Source organism: Trachypithecus francoisi, unplaced genomic scaffold, assembly GCF_009764315.1.
Source record: "Trachypithecus francoisi isolate TF-2019V2 unplaced genomic scaffold, Tfra_2.0 Lachesis_group21, whole genome shotgun sequence".
NCBI classification, from domain to species: domain Eukaryota; kingdom Metazoa; phylum Chordata; class Mammalia; order Primates; family Cercopithecidae; genus Trachypithecus; species Trachypithecus francoisi.
The window spans coordinates 59,810,821-59,828,793 of record NW_022681467.1 but is presented as its reverse complement, the minus strand read 5'-3'; the positions used below and the strand labels follow the sequence as shown (position 1 = coordinate 59,828,793).

General features: G+C 62.0%; 1 protein-coding gene across 21 annotated transcripts; it reads left to right on the top strand.

Annotated features, from left to right (window-relative positions):
- Nucleotides 1-50: 50 nt before the first annotated feature.
- On the top strand, nt 51-17,973 carry UCKL1 (uridine-cytidine kinase 1 like 1). Of its 21 annotated transcripts, none has more exons than XR_004431385.1 (17): nt 51-274; nt 11,518-11,708; nt 11,898-12,004; nt 12,191-12,361; nt 12,581-12,652; nt 12,800-12,937; nt 13,479-13,668; nt 13,753-13,814; nt 14,457-14,565; nt 15,727-15,746; nt 16,619-16,717; nt 16,798-16,891; nt 16,976-17,038; nt 17,116-17,238; nt 17,322-17,429; nt 17,500-17,656; nt 17,746-17,973. XR_004431385.1 is itself a non-coding variant. In XM_033187191.1 (16 exons), the coding sequence occupies exons 1-16, from the start codon at nt 162-164 to the stop codon at nt 17,823-17,825; spliced, it is 1,788 nt and encodes a 595-aa protein (XP_033043082.1). In that variant the 5' UTR covers nt 57-161; the 3' UTR covers nt 17,826-17,973. The 21 variants fall into 21 exon arrangements, 18 of the variants coding, with proteins under 18 accessions (XP_033043082.1, XP_033043081.1, XP_033043080.1 ...); XR_004431384.1 differs by having other exon boundaries at nt 15,724-15,746; XM_033187191.1 differs by lacking the exon at nt 14,457-14,565 and having other exon boundaries at nt 57-274; nt 11,521-11,708; nt 15,724-15,746.

Here is a 17,973-nt window from a genome sequence, read left to right as displayed (position 1 = left end):
CCTTGTGGGGCTCGTAGTCCTCGACGCGCGGCCTTGTGGGGCTCGTAGTCCGCGACGCGCGGCCTTGTGGGGCTCGTAGTCCGCGGTGGGCGGGAGAGGGAACCACCAGCTCCCGGCGGCCCACGCGCGCCGCCCGGCCCGCGGAGAGGCCTCCGAGGGCAATGGCTGCGCCCCCGGCCCGCGCGGACGCCGACCCGTCGCCCACGTCGCCACCTACGGCCCGAGACCCGCCAGGCCGGCAGGCTGAGAAAAGCGAGACCGCGTGCGAGGACCGGTAGGCGTGGGCGCCGCCTCCATTTCACTGGCGAACGGGAAACGGGCTGCAGCTCTGGCCGAGGTGGGGGGGGGTGGTCAGTCCTCGCCGCGAGCCCAACTTCCCCACTCCCGGAGGCCAGGCGGCGGCGCCCCGTTCTCCCCCGTGCCGGGCGGAACTCTGCGGGCTTGAAGCGGCCGGGAGGACGGACCTGGCCCAAGACAGCAGGCTTCTCGGAGCCAGGGGAAGGAGCCCGGCCGGGTGCGCACCCCCAGCGTTGACCTTGGTCTCTGCCCCCAGTGGGTGGGGCGCTCGGCCTTGAGCACCCAGCGGGCCGTGTGCCTGCTCGACTGTGCGAGTTGCTCAGTGTTGTCGGCTCGGGGTGTGGCCCGGCCCGACCCGCGAGGCCAGGGGTAGGAATTTGGGGGTGCGGCGGCGCACGGTGCCTTCTGATTGCCCCTCACGCGCGGGGCACCTTCGAGGCTCTGCTGGGGCTTTGCAAGAGCATGAGGTGGGGAAGTTGTGGGGGTGCAGCGGGAGGAGCCACCCCCACCCAGGTTCGTCACCCCGGGTGGCCCCTCGGGGAGCCGAGCCCTACGCGGCGCCTTTGCGGCCGGGGCCGTCAGCGGGCGGTGGCCACGCAGTGCTGGGGCTGCAGGAGGGCGCTCTGGGCGCCGCCCCTCCCTTCCCGGTCTGAAGTGTCCCTTGGGGAGCCGAGGGGTCCCCATGGAAGGGATTGTTCCTACTCAGGCGCCTCTTGCCTGGGTTCAGGCTGTGACTCTGGTCAGAAACGCTGTGGGCCAGGACTTCCTCAGAGATGGGCTGCGCTGGGGGCCGCAGGGGGAAGGCTGTCCCGGCACAGGGTCGCTCTTCTCCAGGAGCTGCTGGGCGGAAAGAGCTTTCCCGTGGTCCTGTGCCCTTTCAGTCCATACCTTCCCAGTGGGCAGTGACTGGGAGCTTTGCATGGCTGGAGTCTAATAGGACCTGAGTCTGTCCTCTGTTGATTCCAAAGAGGCTTTGTTTTGTTTGTGTGTTTGTTTTGTTTTGACATGGAGTCTCACTCTGTCGCCCAGGCTGGAGTGCAGTGGCTGGATCTCGGCTCACTACAACCTCCGCCTCCCGGGTTCAAGCAATTCTCCTGCCTCCCAAGTAGCTGGAATTACAGGTGTGTGCCACCACGGCTGGCTAATTTTTTTGTATTTTTAGTAGACAGGTATTTTGTCATGTAGTCCAGGCTGGTCTTGAACTCCTGACTTCAACTGATCTGCCTGCCTCGGCCTCCGTGGGATTACAGGCATGAACCACCGTGCGCGGCCACCAAAGAGGCTTTGATTTAACCCAAGGTGGGGCAGGCCAACGCTAGACAAGCACTGAGGGCTCTTGATAAAGGCACTCCCAGATAACACAGGTTGGTGGCAGCCGCCATCTGGGCCTGCCCTGTGCGCAGACAGTGGGCTGGGCACAGTGGCCCTCCTGGTGTCTCAGGAGGCAGAGACTGCTGTTATCTTTGGTGTGGTTACCAAGGGACAGGAGGGAAGCTGCAGGCAGTGAGGATAGATTGCAGCACCCTTCTCCAGGGGCCCCGGTCTGCCCTGGAACTGCCTCTTGTCTTAGGCAAATTTCTTGCACTTTGTGTCTTGATGCTTGTACCATTGAGGACTTCCTCTGCCCCAGCCTAGGGCTTTTCTCACTGTTCCCCGAGTGTGTCCCCCAGCGTTCCTGCGTCTGCCCCTCTTCAACCTCTGGTGCTGCCCTTGGTGTTCCAGAGCAGGCTCCAGCTTGGGAGGTCTGTCCCCAGGGCTGGGGCCCCTCCAGCACCATTCCAGTTCCTCCTGCGGTGTCATCCCAGCAGTCAGTCTGTCCATCTCGCCCGTTGTTTACTATCTGCTTGCCACTGGTGACTCTGTCCCGGGCACCTGCCCCAGAGCTGGCCCATGCTGGTGCAGGAACAGGTCCTTTGTGGTGTTAGCAGTGACTCCTGGCTGTGGTTGAGATGGAGTCTGGAGCTGTGGAAGTGGGAGCAGAGGGAGGCTGCCCATGACCTGTGCAGAGCAGGTCCTGCTGAGGGAAGGTTTCCAGAGTGGTGGCGTGGGCCAGTGCCAAGTCCCCAACCCCCCCAGTGCTCATCCGGCCTGAGAAAGCTGCCCTAATGACTCTCCCAGAGTCAGTCTGGCACAGGGGTCAGGCCAGCGTTGGCTCCTGTGGGCTAGCTCCTCCCTGCTCCCTCCTCCCTCCAGCCTCTTTTTAGTTATCCCGCAAACTTCCCTTAAACCTGACCTGTCAGGAGGCACCGTGCTTCAGGCACCCAGCAGGAAGGTCCGTGGGCGATGGTGACCCCAGGGGTGGTAGAACAGGCCTGAACCACAGCCAGGGAGTGCCTGAGCCTTGCTTTCTCCCTCTGTGCTCTCTCCTGTGGCTGTCCCCTCGGCCTTGGTTTCCATGCCCCGCACTCCCTGCTGCTGGATGTTTGCTTCTGGTTTCCTTCACATTGTGGATAGTTGGTGAGGGGCAGCCCTGCCTCCAGTCTCCACACATGCCTGGGCTTCTTTCTTTCTTTCCTTTCTTTCTTGGAGACAGAGTCCCAGGCTGGAGTGCAGTGGTGCCATCTCAGCTCACTGCAACCTCCACCTCCCGGGTTCAAGCAACTCTTCTGCCTCAGCTTCCCGAGTAGCTGGGACTACAGGCGCCCGCCACCACGACCGGCTAACTTTTTGTATTTTTAGTAGAGACATGGTGTCACCATGTTAGCTAGGATGGTCTCAATCTCCTGACCTCGTGATCCACCAGCCTCAGCCTCCCAAAGTGCTGGGACTACAGGTGTGAGCCACTGCACCTGGCCCATTTTTTGTATTTTTAGTAGAGATGGGGTTTCACCATGTTGGCCAGGCTAGTCTTGAACTCCTGACCTCAGGTGATGTGCCCACCTCAGCCTCTCAAAGTGCTGGGATTACAGGTGTGAGCCACCGTGCCCGGCTGCCTGTGCTTATTTCTTTTCTTGTTTTTGAGAGGGAGTTTTGCTCTTATTGTCCAGGCTGGAGTGCAGTGGCGCAGTCTCGGCTCACAGCAACCTCTGCCTCCCGGGTTCAAGCGATTCTCCTGCCTCAGCCTCCTGAGTAGCTGGGATTACAGGCATGTGCCACTGTGCCCAGCTAATTTTTGTATTTTTAGTAGACACGGGGTTTCTCCATATTGGTCAGGCCGGTCTCAAACTCCCGACCTCAGGTGATCCGCCCGCCTTGGCCTCCCACAGTGCTGGGGTTCCAGGCGTGAGCCCCACGCCCAGCTGCCTGTGCTTGTTTCTTTACGATGACGACACACATGGGGCCCTTACCACTGATGAGGCGTCTGCCTTGGTCTTTGTGAGCCGGCCCACCTGTAATGCACCTGCGGTTGTCCTTGAGGAGGAAACTGAGGCAAGCCGTGGCTCCGTGGAGGGGACTGAGCCACACTCGACTGTGCTGTGGCCCAGAGTAGGATGGCTGAAGGTGAGGGAGGGGCAAGGGGTGCCCAGAAGTGGCTGAGGCAGCCTCCAGCACCACTGGTCTCAGCCTCACCTGCAAGGAGGAAACCTTAGGCAGAAGGTACCCTGGGCAGTGCTTACCCCAACGCGGCGTCAGCGCCTGTGGGTGGCGTGCGAATGGGAGTTCTCCAGACGGGCCCAGCTCAGCAAGTCAGAACCTGGGAGGAACACCAGTGAATGGGACCAGGGAAGGCCACCCCTCCCCACAGTGAGCGGCCCCTTCCTGCCGCGGGCTGCTGTGGCCGAGAGCAGCCTCCTGGAGGGGTATGTTGGGGACCACGTGGTCTGCAGCCAGGCAGCGTGATTCCAGGGTGGGGCCTGGTGGTTCCATTCACAGCTGCATACCTGGGTTCGTGTGTCCCTGGCCTGACCAGTGTCGTGTCGGCGTCCATGGGCCTCTTGGCCAGCTGGGGCAACCAGAGTGCATGCCCATGCCAGGTAGACCAGCCTGAGGTAGACCAGCCTGAGTCCACTCTGCTGTTCAGACAGCCCAGCCAGGGACACAGCTCCTAGGAGCCCGGACTCTGCGCTCCTGCTCAGGACAGCCTCTGCCTCCTGGACCCTGGGCTGTCTTCTGCCCACTTCCCAGGTGAGGAATGTAACCGCCTCCGGGAAGCAGGATGAGGAGAGGAAGCACCTGTGGACACAGACAGATGGGCCAGTCCTGCCTCTGAGGCAGCTCCCAGGAGTGGCCTACTTTTCAGGAGTATGACCTCGATGTGGAGTCTTCCCTTTTCCCTGAGCTCCTGGCAGCCCCTGCCTCAGTACTAGAAGCTCCAAGAGAAACCCATGGTAGGAGGAAGCTGACACCCATGGTGACCTGTCCACCCCTGGGAGAGGGCTTAGGGCTGCCAGGACCTCTCTGTGCACATCCTGGACGGACTCTGCTGAGGGTGAGGCGGAACCCCCGTTTCTGTGGGCTCTCGGAGAGGTGACTGTGTGCGCTGAGCCCTGGGTGGCTGCAGGTCCCTGCAGGATCCCCCATGAGTGGGGGTAGGGCAGGGCAGTTATTTTCAGATGGTGCCAGAGGGTGGAGTTTCAGATTTGTTTATGCCTGTCGGAAGCACTTTGGGGCTAGGGATGGGGTGCCCAGCTCAGCACTGACGTCTGGGACATCTGGCCAAGAGGCGCCTCAGATTTCCCTGCCCTGCTGTGGAGGGTTCACTCCGTAGCCAGGGGATCCAGGGGATCCAGGAGGGGTGCAGGCACGTGGCGCACGGTGGTCCTCTGCAAGCCTGCGGCCCTAGGCTGGCCGAATGTGCCAGCGCACACACAGGAGGGGGCAGTTCACACCAAGGGCTGGCCTGAGGATTGTCAGGGCCACACCAGGCAAAGCCAGCGCTATTAATATCAGGCATACACAAGCCCCCAGCTGGGTGATCCTCTTATGCCTGGCCTTGGCCTCTGAGGACGGCAGTGAGTGCTGTGCCCTCAGTACGGTAGGGGCTCCAAGGGCCTCCGAGCTGCTGAGTCTCTGCTGTCACTTGGCAGGCAGCTTCTACCAGCCAAGGGTCTTACCCCCAGCCCCCCGGCTCTGCACCCACTGTGCTGCCCATAGGAGTAGTCCTGCCCATGGACGGGCAGTTCAGGCGGCCAGAGCTCCTGAGCTGCCTTAGGGGACTGCTGTGGGTCTGAGGTGGTGACGCCCCCCACGGCTGCCTGCGCCTGAGCCCCCACGCATCCACCCCTGGGGCCACTCACTGTTCAGGAGCACCCACCCGTGTCTTCGACCATGAGCAGCCCCCCATCTTACCCTGGCATCAGGATCTCAGGGTGCCGGGCCCTTAGAGCAGAAGGCAGGTGAGTCTCGGCCGGAGGTCTCTGCTGCAAGGGGCGCCCACTTGTGCTGTGGTCCTGGCCACTCAGACCTGTGTTTGGTGCATGTCTGTGGGTATTAGGAATCAAACAGGCTGGCAGGTGCTCTCGGGCACTGGGCAGAGCCCAGGGTCGAAGGCGCAGTTTTGCTGGGGGCTGTTGGTCTGGGCACATCTCTCTTGTATTGGTTACGGCTCGGAACCCTCTGGGTTGGAATTAACCTTTTGTTGTTGTGGCCAGAAGCACTCTTGTCCATCTGTTCACGGGAAATGAGGTTTGTTGTGTAACTTTCTCCTCTCTTTTTATTTATTTTTAGTATTCTAAAGTTTTTTTTGTGGAGACGGGGGTCTCACCATGTTGCCCAGGCTGGTCATGAACTGCTGACCTCTAGCAGTCCTCCTCCTGCAGCCTCCAAAGGGCTGTTCCAGGCATGAGCCACCACACCCGGCCAACTTTCCTCTGTCAAGGGGTGCTGCTTGTGAAAAGTGGGGTGAGGCTTTGTCCTTGGCTCTCAGAGACAGACCAGCTTTGGAGAAGGTATTGGGGCTGGGCTTGGTGCAGACTCAGCCTGACACCATCACAGGCCTGCGGTGATATGCGATTCCTGGCATATCGTCCTGGCCTGCTTTTGACTGTTCCACTGCATGGCACGGCTCCCAGCAGCAGGGCCAGCGCCTCGGGAGGGATCTGCGGTGACTTCAGTAGGATGAGGAGGAGCCACAAATGGGGGGTTGGGAGGCTCCTGCTGGAGAGGCCTGAGCACCAGGAGACTTCCAGTGGGGAGCTGACGGTGCCAGCCCAGCCTCCGCCGTCTGGTGTCTGCCTCTCAAGTTAGTCCCAGCTCTGTGCATTCGTGGGCTCACCCTCGGCATCCAGGTGCGCGGAGGAAGTGCGGGCAGCCGCAAGGGCGGTGCTGGGAGCTTTGCTGGGGAGACTCTTTGCAAGTCAGATTGTGTCAGAGCTTCCTCCCTGAGGTCGAAGACCGTGGGTGATTCCCTGCAGATGCTGGGGTTAGGCATAGACGGGAGGGGCCGCCTGGATTTCTTCTCTGCCCACCACGGCGTCCAGGACCATCAGAGCGTTTCCATCTGCTGGGCCTAAGCTGGTCTGCCGCACTGTCACCAGCTGTGGGCATCCGTCACCACCTGCTGGGAGGGGTGGCCCCTGGGTGAGCCTTGCAGGCCCTCTTGTTTACTGCTGGTGCGTTGGCAGTGTCCGTCCAGGGTCCCTGGGGGGTCGTGGCTTCTGTTTGCTGGGTCCCGTCTTCCTTCTTGACTGACCGCCCTTCAGGCAGACCCGAGTAGGGTGCAGGTCCCATTCCAGCCACAGCCCCCACACACGGTCTCGGGGCAGTGCCGTGATACCTGCTCCCCTTTCAGGGCACCGTGCAGTGGCGCTGTCCCCGGGCCCCCCTCGCCTGGTTCTCTTGGCGCCTGGCTGTGTTGTTTGTGCTCAGCCCCGCTGCTGACGTCAGCTCTCAGCTCCAGAGCGATCTCCGATCTCCGATCTCTGAGGCCGCGGAGGTGAGGCCGAGTGAGGCCGATTGTTCCCAGTGCTCACTTGCCTGATGGCGGCACGGAGACAAGATGGAAACAGGCAGGCTGTCTGTCTCAGAGGAGAGGCGCAGCGCGCTTTCCACGTCAGGCAGACAGCGAGTCTTCTCGCTGCTGTAAATGTTGCCACACTGTTCTCTGGGCCCGTGAAAGCTGCTGAGGTGGCCTGTCACCTGTTGGGCTGGGCTCTCTCCTCCCACTGCCCCCTGTGTGTGCCCACGGACACCGTCCTCCTGGCTGTGGGTGTCACGGGTGCACGGGGAGGAATGTGCCGCCGGGAACATGAGTATTCCCATGAGACGCTCAGGTCATCCCAGAGGCAGGAAGGCCCTTGTCCTGGCCGTGTCCTCAGCCATCCACCGGCCTAGGGAAGCACCAGGCTTGATGCCGCAGCCAGGCCCTGATGCATTGGCGGCAGCGGGACGGCCAGCTCCAAGGACAGGCTACGGTTTGGTTTATAGTAACAAAGTGGCCTTTGCTTAAAAACATTCCAATGGGACAGAAGTTGCTGTTCCAAATCTTGGTGGCTCAGGGTGATCATGGTCAGGCCTGGAGTGTACACACATCTCCCTCCCTCACACACACACCTCGTCCCTCTCACATACACACACACCCTCACACACACCCCCCTCCCTCTCACACACATCTCCCTCACACACCACCCCTCCCTCACACACACACCTCCCTCACACACCCCTCCCTCTCACACACCCCCTCCCTCACACACACATCCTCCCTCACACACACCCCCCTCACACACACCCTCCCTCACACACCACCCCTCCTCACACACCCCTCCCTCACACACACACACCCTCCCTCACACACCACACCCCTCCCTCACACACACCCCTCCCCACACACACACACCCCTCCCTCCACACACACCCTCCCTCACACACACACCCCTCCCTCACACACACACCCCCCTCTCACACACACCCTCCCTCACCACACACCCCTCCCTCTCACACACACCCTCCCTCACACCCCCTCCCTCTCACACACCCCTCCCTCACACACACATCTCCCTCACCACACACACACCCTCCCTCACAACACCCTCCCTCACACACACACCTCCCTCACACACACCCCCCTCACACCACACCCCTCCCTCACACACACACCCCTCCCTCACACCCTCACACACCCCTCCCTCCACACACACCCCTCCCTCACACACACACCCCCCTCTCACACACATCTCCCTCACACACCCCTCCCTCACACAACACCCTCCCTCTCACACACACCCCTCCTCACACACACACCCCTCCCTCTCACACACACATCTCCCTCACACACCCCTCCCTCCACACACACCCCTCTCTCTCACACACACCCTCCCTCACACACACACCCTCCCTCACACACACACCCCTCCCTCACACACCCTCCCTCAACACACACACCCCTCTCTCTCACACACATCTCCCTCACACACCCTCCCTCACACCACACACCTCCCTCACACACACACACCTCCTCACACACACACCCCTCCTCACACAACACCCTCCCTCACACCACACACCCTCCCTCACACACACACCCCTCCCTCACACACCCCTCCCTCACACACACCCCCTCCCTCTCACACACATCTCCCTCACACCCCCTCCCTCACACACCCCTCCCTCACACACCCTCCCTCACACACAACCCTCCCTCACACACACCACCCCTCCCTCACACACACCCCTCCCTCACACACACACCCTCCCTCACACACCACCCCTCCTCACACACACACCCCTCCCTCTCACACACCCCTCCTCACACACACCCCTCCCTCACACACACACCCCTCCTCTCACACACATCTCCCTCCACACCCCTCCCTCCACACACACACCCCTCTCTCTCACCCACACCCCTCCCTCACACCACACCCCTCCCTCACACACATCTCCCTCACACACCCCTCCCTCACACACACACCCCTCCTCACACACACACCCCCCTCACCACACCCCTCCCTCACACACACCCCCCTCACACCACCCCTCTCTCACACACACACCCTCCCTCACCCACACCCCCTCTCTCACACACACACACACCCCTCCCCACACACACACCCCTCCTCACACACACCCCTCTCTCTCACACACCCTCCCTCACACACACCCTCCCTCACACACACACCCCCCTCACACACACCCTCCCTCACACACCCCTCCCTCACACACACACCCCTCCCTCACACACACACCCCTCCTCACACACACACCTCCCTCACAACACACCCCTCCCTCACACACACACCCTCCCTCCACACACCCCTCCCTCACACCACACCCCTCCCTCACACACCCCTCCCTCACACACACACCCCTCTCTCTCACACACATCTCCCTCACACACCCCTCCCTCACACACACACCCTCCCTCACACACACACCTCCCTCACACACACACCCTCCCTCACACACACACCCCTCTCTCTCACACACGCCTCCCTCCCTCTTACACCCAGGCACATGCGGGTGAGCGTCCTTCGTTTGCTGGATTTTATACCGATGGAATCGTATCTCTTTCCAGCTTGCTTTTCTCCCCTGACGATGCTCTGAGGATGCCTTTCCCTGTCCGCACGCGTGTTACTGTGTCATTTTCAGGCGTAACTTGCATTTGTGGAGTGTTCCATCTCCTGTGAACTCCAGAGTGCAGTGGACAGACTGTGCCGCTGCAGGAAGCTACAAAGAGGTGGCCCTGCTGTTTGCGGGACTTTCCCTCTTGCCCCCAGGGGCTCTGCCCTGCACAGGCAGTGGCTGTGGTTCTGAGTTGCTCCCCATGTGGGTGGGCCATGACCTGCAGGGCCAAGGTGCTGACCCCTGAGAGCTTCCCAGGCAGGCCTGAAACGATGCTGAGGCTGCCGCGGCCAGCGTGGCCTCTTCTGCCGGGCCTGTGTCTTGTCTCCTGGCATCTTCACACCAGGCTCTGCATCCGAGCCTCTCAGAACAGACTGAGGGGGGGGCGCCACGTTGTCCCCCCACCCCAGCAGGGCACTGGGCCACATCGAGCCTCCCCAGAGGCTGCCCCTCCCAGGGCTCCATGGCCAGTCACGGCCCCCTGCCCACTTGAGGATGTAAACTGACAAAGAAGTTGGCAGGCGCCTGAGTGCTGGTCCGGCGTGTGCAGTGCATGTAGATGCCACCCCGCATAGGTCTGTGTCTTCCTCCTGTTGATTTCACCCCCTGCAGCTTTTAGGGGCTCCCCCTGCCCCTGGGCAGGCTCATGGTCACCTCCCAGGCAGCCTGCAGCATTTCCTCTCTAGTGTTTGCCAGATACTGGAGGTTTCTATCTTGGGGACCCAGGAGGGGCCACAGCAAGAATGAATGGGGTTCCCATAAGGCTCCCAGGGTCCCCCATCTGGCACTCCGACAGCCAGAGAGGCCAGGCCGTGGCACCACCCTGGGCAGGGCTGCTGTCACTGCAGGAGGATCAGGCCCTGGCTGAGCCCTCTGGCCTCTCTCCCTGAGCCCTTCAGCCTGGTCATGTCTGGGGACCTCACCCTGGCTGTGTGCACACAACCTGGTCTGGCCTCACCTCTACCCACGTGCTTCCCTCACATCTCTTTGGGCACCCAGCCTTCAGCATGGCAGCGATTTGGCTGCCCAGAGAGTGTGCTAGGTTGGAAGGAACGTGGTCCACTTTGGGGTCTCGCCTGCCTTTCACTTGCCCACCTTGAGTCCCCTTGGGGACAGGGCCTGGCCCAGCCAGTGCCCGTCCACACAGCAGGATGAGCATGGCCCCAAGGTAGTGTCTCTCCCCCTTCCCTTGTCCTTGTTTGCTGTCCCTCAGTCCTTGCTGTGTGGACAGTGATGGTCTGCCTTGTGCCAGGCTAAGCACTTGGGTCTGTGTGTCCTGTGGCCCAGCTGCAAGCAGGGTTCTTCTTCTTTTTTTTTTTTTTTTGAAGTGGAGTCTCGCTCTGTCATCCAGACTGGAGCGCAGTGCAGTGGCATGATCTCAGCTGTTTGCAACCTCCGCCTCCCGGATTCAGGCGATTCTCCTGCTTCAGCCTCCCTAGTAGCTGGGATTACAGGCGCCTGCCACTGTGCCCAGGTAATTTTTTTTTTTTTTTTTTTTTTTTTTAATTTTTAGTAGAGACGGGGTTTCACCATGTTGGCCAGGCTGGTCTCAAACTCCTGACCTCAAATGATCCACCTGTCTTGGCGTCCCAAAGTGCTGGGATTACAGGCGTGAGCTACCATGCCCAGCCCAGGCAGAGTTCTTATGTACCCCCAATGAGTCTGCCCACCTCAGCCATGCCTGTTGAGGGGGTGGGGAGATGCCCTGTGGGCCAGCCATGCCAGCGGGTACCTGGGAGGTGGGCAGCCCTGGGCCAAATCCGAGCACGCCCCTCTCTGCAGCAGCAATGCAGAGTCCCTGGACAGGCTCCTGCCACCTGTGGGCACCGGGCACTCTCCCCGGAAGCGGACCACCAGCCAGTGCAAGTCAGAGCCTCCCCTGCTGCGCACCAGCAAGCGTACCATCTACACTGCAGGGCGGCCACCCTGGTACAACGAGCATGGCACACAATCCAAAGAGGCTTTCGCCATCGGTGAGAGCAGCGGGAGGGTGGGACCTGCTGCCGGACGCCTGCCTCCGGCTCCCCTCCAATGCTTTCCACTGGAGCAGGAGAAGGAAGCCGGGCAACCGCAGGCAGTGGCAGTGGGGTGGGTGCCTCCGGGACTGATCTGTGTGGGCAGCCCGTCTGTTCCTCATAGAGGGTCTCCACTCCCCCCGGCAGGCCTGGGAGGTGGCAGTGCCTCTGGGAAGACCACTGTTGCCAGAATGATCATTGAAGCCCTGGACGTGCCCTGGGTGGTCTTGCTGTCCATGGACTCCTTCTACAAGGTGGGCCCCTGCCCAGCTCCCCCAAGGACCCCCTTGTCCTCTCCCTGACCCTGGAACCCCTGCACATGCAGGTCTCTGGCATCTGAGCCCCAGCATGGCTATGCCTGGGAGGCCTGGAGCCCCTGCCCACTGGCATTGGTGAGGGCCCTGCTGTGCCTGCAACTGCTCCACAGCCTCCCCCACCAGGTGCTGACTGAGCAGCAGCAGGAACAGGCCGCACACAACAACTTCAACTTCGACCACCCAGACGCCTTTGACTTCGACCTCATCATTTCCACCCTCAAGAAGCTGAAGCAGGGGAAGAGTGTCAAGGTGCCCATCTATGACTTCACCACGCACAGCCGGAAGAAGGACTGGGTAGGCCAGGGCCCTGCAGAGGGGGCCTCAGGGGAGTAGGCCAGGCCCCTGCAGAGGGGGCCTCAGGGGGATAGGCCAGGGCCCTGCAGAGGGGGCCTCAGGGGGGTAGGCTAGGGCCCTGCAGAGGGGGCCTCGGGAGGGTAGGTCAGGGCCCTGCAGAGGGGGCCTCGGGGGGCCGCAGGCACATGAGCCAGGCTCAACTCCTAGGTCTCTTCACAGAAAACACTGTATGGTGCAAACGTCATCATCTTTGAGGGCATCATGGCCTTTGCTGACAAGACGCTGCTGGAGGTTAGCACTCACTAGGAATACCCACCCCACTGGTGTCTCAGCCCCGGCCACCCTGTCCATGAGGTGTGTGTCCTCCTGCCCCGTCCCCAAGGCGTCCACACTCTATAGGCCTAGGCCAGCCACTCCCTACCCCAACCCCAACCCCAGGCAGTCTACAGCTGGGTCCATCTGCTGGCCCTGCAAGGCAGAGCTGGGGCAGTGGTTCCTTCTCCACTGGCTGAGGCCAGTGCTCATACCTGGCGTGTTCTTGGCGTTCTCGTCCCTTGCTGTGGTACTGATGGACAGGTGAGGACCTGGGGCTTCTGTGTTTGAGAGACTTTGCTGTAGGTCACAGGAGCCTTCAGAACAGAGCTGAGTGTGACTCAGGTTGGCCTGATCCCAGGGCCTAGGTCCTGCCCCTGGCACAGGCCCAGAGGACCGCATTGTCCAGCACATAGCTGCCCCCAGCCTCCACAAGGCCTCTTCAGGGGCCAACTGTGGTGTGCTGAGCATATGGACAGACCTTAAACTCGCCATGCCCCCGTTCCCCAGTGTGTTGGTGCGAGTTTCCTCAAGCAAAGTAAAGGAGATCACGTATGCCCAGCCTCATCCCTGCCTGAGTCCTTCGCCAGCCACCATGCCACGCCTCTTCACCTAAGCTCCTGATGGGCAGCACGCCACCCCCAGACACCCCCACCTCCACACTCCTCCCCACCTGCCAGGGTGCCCTGGGGAGGTGGCTCTGGCCAGGCCCACAGACCAGGCGGCTTCACTGCAGGGGCTGGTCCCAGTGTCTCCATGCCAGCTGCTGGCATCCGGCCACTCACTGGCCCACTGTCTCCACCAGCTCCTGGACATGAAGATCTTTGTGGACACAGACTCTGACATCCGCCTGGTACGGCGGCTGCGCCGGGACATCAGTGAGCGCGGCCGGGACATCGAGGGTGTCATCAAGCAGTACAACAAGTTTGTCAAGCCCTCCTTCGACCAGTACATCCAGCCCACCATGCGCCTGGCAGACATCGTGGTGCCCAGAGGTGAGCCTGCCGGGCTGCCTGTTGGGCGGGTGTCAGGCAGGCCAATGGCCCCGCCCCCAGTCACCCTCCGCCATCCCGCCCCAGGGAGCGGCAACACGGTGGCCATCGACCTGATCGTGCAGCATGTTCACAGCCAGCTGGAGGAGGTGAGTGGCCCGCAGCCCAGCGGGGTCCTGTGTCCCCACGGCCTAGCCCAGCCCCACTACCCACTTCTCCACGGCCACCACCCCCAGTGGCCTGCTCACCTCACCCCCTGTGCTCACTGCCCCTTGCCAGATGCCAGCCCCGAGTGTCCTGAGCCTGCTTGGTCAGTCGGATCGTCCAGCCCAGACCCCATCCCGTTGTGCCGTGCAGGGCCTGGGTTCCCTGAGGAAGCTGGGGTGGGGGTACAGGTGCTCAGGACCCAGCCAAGGGTGCAGCCTGCTCAGCACACCCAGCCTGAGCTTTTGGGAATGACAGGCATGACGTGCTGGCCCAGGACTGGGGGTTTCACTGCTGAGTGCCACGCCGGGCCAGGCTCCTCTCTTTCTCGGGGTCACCCCAGGAGCGACGCCCCTACCAGAGGTCCCGTGCTCCCTGAGGCATTCTATGGCTGGGCCTTGGAGCCTGGGCTGGCTCTGAACACACTCCGTAACAGGATGTTGAAGGCCTGAGGCCTGCAGAACAGAGCCCAGGGTCCTGGCTCTTGCCCCAACCCAGAACTGCAGGTCTGGCCCAGGTGGTCCCCAGGTTAGAAGCATTAGAAGCTTGCCACCCCCATGACTGGCTGTGTCCCTGCGGGCCTGCAGCATGTCCATTCCTGGGTGGGGGTGGCGTGGCCGCCTGCCCTGGTCACTGACGCGCCACCGTTCCCTTGTGTCTTCCTGTGTTGCTGCCACAGCGTGAACTCAGCGTCAGGTAAGACTCACACAGCTGTCTGCACAGATGGAGGCATTTCCAACACTCCCAAGGAGCTCCAGGTCTGGGCTGTGATCCAGCCAGGCAGGCAGCCGGCTCTTCCCAGTCACAGAAGGGGAGGTGTGGCGTGGTCCCAGCCCTGCTTCTGCCTCCCCTTGCTGGCAGATGAGGACACTGAGGCACAGAGACGTGACGTAGCTTGCCCAGGGTCATGGGGTCCTGACCCTGTCCTGGCGAGACTTTGCTGGAGGCTCCCCTGACCCAAGTCTGTCTATGGGATTTGACCCCAGAGAGCACAGCTGTCCTCCTGAGGCAGCACTGCCAGGCCCCTGGGGCAGGGACTCCAGACATGTCCCAGCAGCCAGGCAGCCTGTTGTAACCTCCTATGCCCAGCCTCACGGACAAGTCAGCTTTCCCTGGTTGCAGGTGGGAGGGCCTCGCCCCGTCCTCCCACCCACCTGGGTCCTGCTTGCCCCAGCTCTGTCCTCGCAGCCCACACAGCTCTGCCAGCAGGAACTGGGCAACTGCAGCAAGAAGCTTGGGCTGGGCCAGGGCCGTATCCCACTGCCCTTCCCCAAGGGCAGGCATGCAGGGGGACAGCCACGATGGACCTGCCCTTCTCCCTGCCTTCTGTGGGTTGGGAGGCTCCTGAATGAGCCACCTGATGGGACAGCCCTCATGTTCAGAGCACTCCAAAGAGTTTGCCAAATGTTGGAAATGCCTCCAGGCCCCGTCCACCAGCCGTCCAGCCTCCTGTGCCTGCATGAGTCTCTGCTTGGCCCTCTCCACGGCCAGGGAACCCGCAGGTCTTGTCCCATCAGGTTCCTCCTGAAGCTTTTGTTCTGAGAAAAAAAATTTCCAGGCTTTCAAACTTGAAAAAACACCTGAACGTAGCCAGACACATTTTCCATCGTCTGGTCAGCTGAGAAAGTGTTGGTCTGTGGCTCCACTCTCTTCCATCAGCCCCAGGAAGCCTTGGTGGGGGGCAGGAGGGAGGGCCAGGCAGGGCTGGGGACCTGGCCGCGCACACTCCTCCTCAGGCCTGCGGGGAACGCCCTGCTCCCCAACTAAGCAGCCTTCTCTTTGTTCTCTTCCTTCTCTTGTAAACCCCCGTTTCCTGCCTTGTTCCCTCCCTGAACATGCTCTTCACCTGGCAAGCAGAGGAAGCTACGTTGGGATATGTGAGCAGAGTGCTCTGTGGTGCTGCTGTGTGCCCCGCCTTCCTGTAGCCCCTTGTCCCGCTGCTGCTGCTCTGCCCCGCCCCTTTCCCTGCCACGGTCACGCCTCTTTTCTGCCCTGCCACACCCCATTCCCGGCCCTGCCTCTCCCTGCCCGTGTCGTGCCTCTTTTCTGCCCCTGCCCAACCCCTTTCCCTCTTCTGCCCCTGCCACGCCCAATTCCGTGCCCCTCCCCCGCTTTCCTCTTCCTGCCCCCGCCCCCTTCCCTGCCCTTGCCCCGCCCCGCCCCCCGCTCTGCCACTCCCCCCGCCCTGCCCCTGCCCCGCCCCTTTCCCGCTCCGCCCCCTCCCTGTCCCACCTCTTTCTTGCCTCGGTCCCGCCCTTTTCCTGCCTGCTCCTAGACCTGCTCCTGCCCCTGCCCTCCCCAGGCTTGGGCAGCGGGGCGGGGCAGCCAAGCGGCACTGAGCCAGCTTTGCCCCCCCCGCCCACATCTCTTGAGGGGCCATGGACCACTTCGGGGAGGAGCCAGGGCGGGGCCTGACCCCACAGAGCTTTAGTTGTTCCCCCAGGGAGAGGCTGGGGACAAGCCACCCATCCTGGGGTCTGAGACCTGTGAGCCTGCCCTGTGCCTGGCCCACTTCTGCTTCCTCTTACCCCCCAGCTTTCTGCCTGATGGTGAGCTTGCGCTGCTGTTCGCCACCATCTTTCGCCTTTGTCTGGCAGTTCAGCCCCAGGCAGAAGTCAGGCCCGCTCCACCTCCTGCTGTGCCTGGCCCATGTGTTCCCCCCACAGTGATGTGCACAGCCGTCCTGTGGGGAGGGAGAGCTCTGGGAGAAGACCCCCTTCTTGAGTGTTCGCCATCGATTTGTCCCCAGGGCTGCGCTGGCCTCGGCACACCAGTGCCACCCCCTGCCCCGGACGCTGAGCGTCCTGAAGAGCACGCCGCAGGTGCGAGGCATGCACACCATCATCAGGTGAGGACCCACCTGGGGACGGAGGCCCCCGCGCGCGCTCCCGCTCCGCGCGCGCTCCCGCTCAACTTTCGGCCCCGCAGGGACAAGGAGACCAGTCGCGACGAGTTCATCTTCTACTCCAAGAGACTGATGCGGCTGCTCATCGAGCACGCGCTCTCCTTCCTGCCGTTTCAGGTTTGTAGCCTGCGAGGTGGAGGGTGGGTCCCGGAGCCGGCGCGGGCTCCCTGCGCTCACCGGTCCTCACCCTTCACCCCACAGGACTGCGTTGTGCGGACCCCGCAGGGGCAGGACTACGCGGGCAAGTGCTATGCGGGGAAGCAGGTACCTGCCTGGGCGCACCTGGGCGCGGGACAGGTGGCTGGGGCGGGATGTGGGTGCTTAGCCTCCCCTCCCCGCAGATCACCGGTGTGTCCATTCTGCGCGCCGGTGAAACCATGGAGCCCGCCCTGCGCGCTGTGTGCAAAGACGTGCGCATCGGCACCATCCTCATCCAGACCAACCAGCTTACCGGGGAGCCCGAGGTGTGTGGGGGCAGCTGGGGCGATGAGCCCGGGGGTGGGGGCAGAGGGAGCCGCACCTGCAGCCTGACCCATGCCGCCCGCAGCTGCACTACCTGAGGCTGCCCAAGGACATCAGCGATGACCACGTGATCCTCATGGACTGCACCGTGTCCACGGGCGCCGCGGCCATGATGGCGGTGCGCGTGCTCCTGGTGAGTGGGCCCTGGGTAGGCGGGGCAGGTTCAGGCAGAGGTGGGATTTACCTGCCCATACACTCTGTAGGACCACGACGTGCCTGAGGACAAGATCTTTCTGCTGTCACTGCTCATGGCAGAGATGGGCGTGCACTCAGTGGCCTATGCGTTTCCACGAGTGAGAATCATCACCACGGCGGTGGACAAGCGGGTCAATGACCTTTTCCGCATCATCCCAGGCATTGGTGAGGCTGCCCGGGCCCTTCAGCCGTGCATGAGGGCAAGGTGGGTGGCCCTGGGAGGCCCCACCACACTGGCCCGCTTCTTTCTCCAGGGAACTTTGGCGACCGCTACTTTGGGACAGACGCGGTCCCCGATGGCAGTGACGAGGAGGAAGTGGCCTACACGGGTTAGCTGCCCAGTGAGCCATCCCTGTCCCCGCCACCCTCCTTCTGCCTCCTGACCCACGACTGCCGAATACAAAGATGTTAATTTTTAAAATGTTACCAGTATAACTTATTTTATGCATTTTATAAAATAAATAAAGCTTTAGAAAAATGAA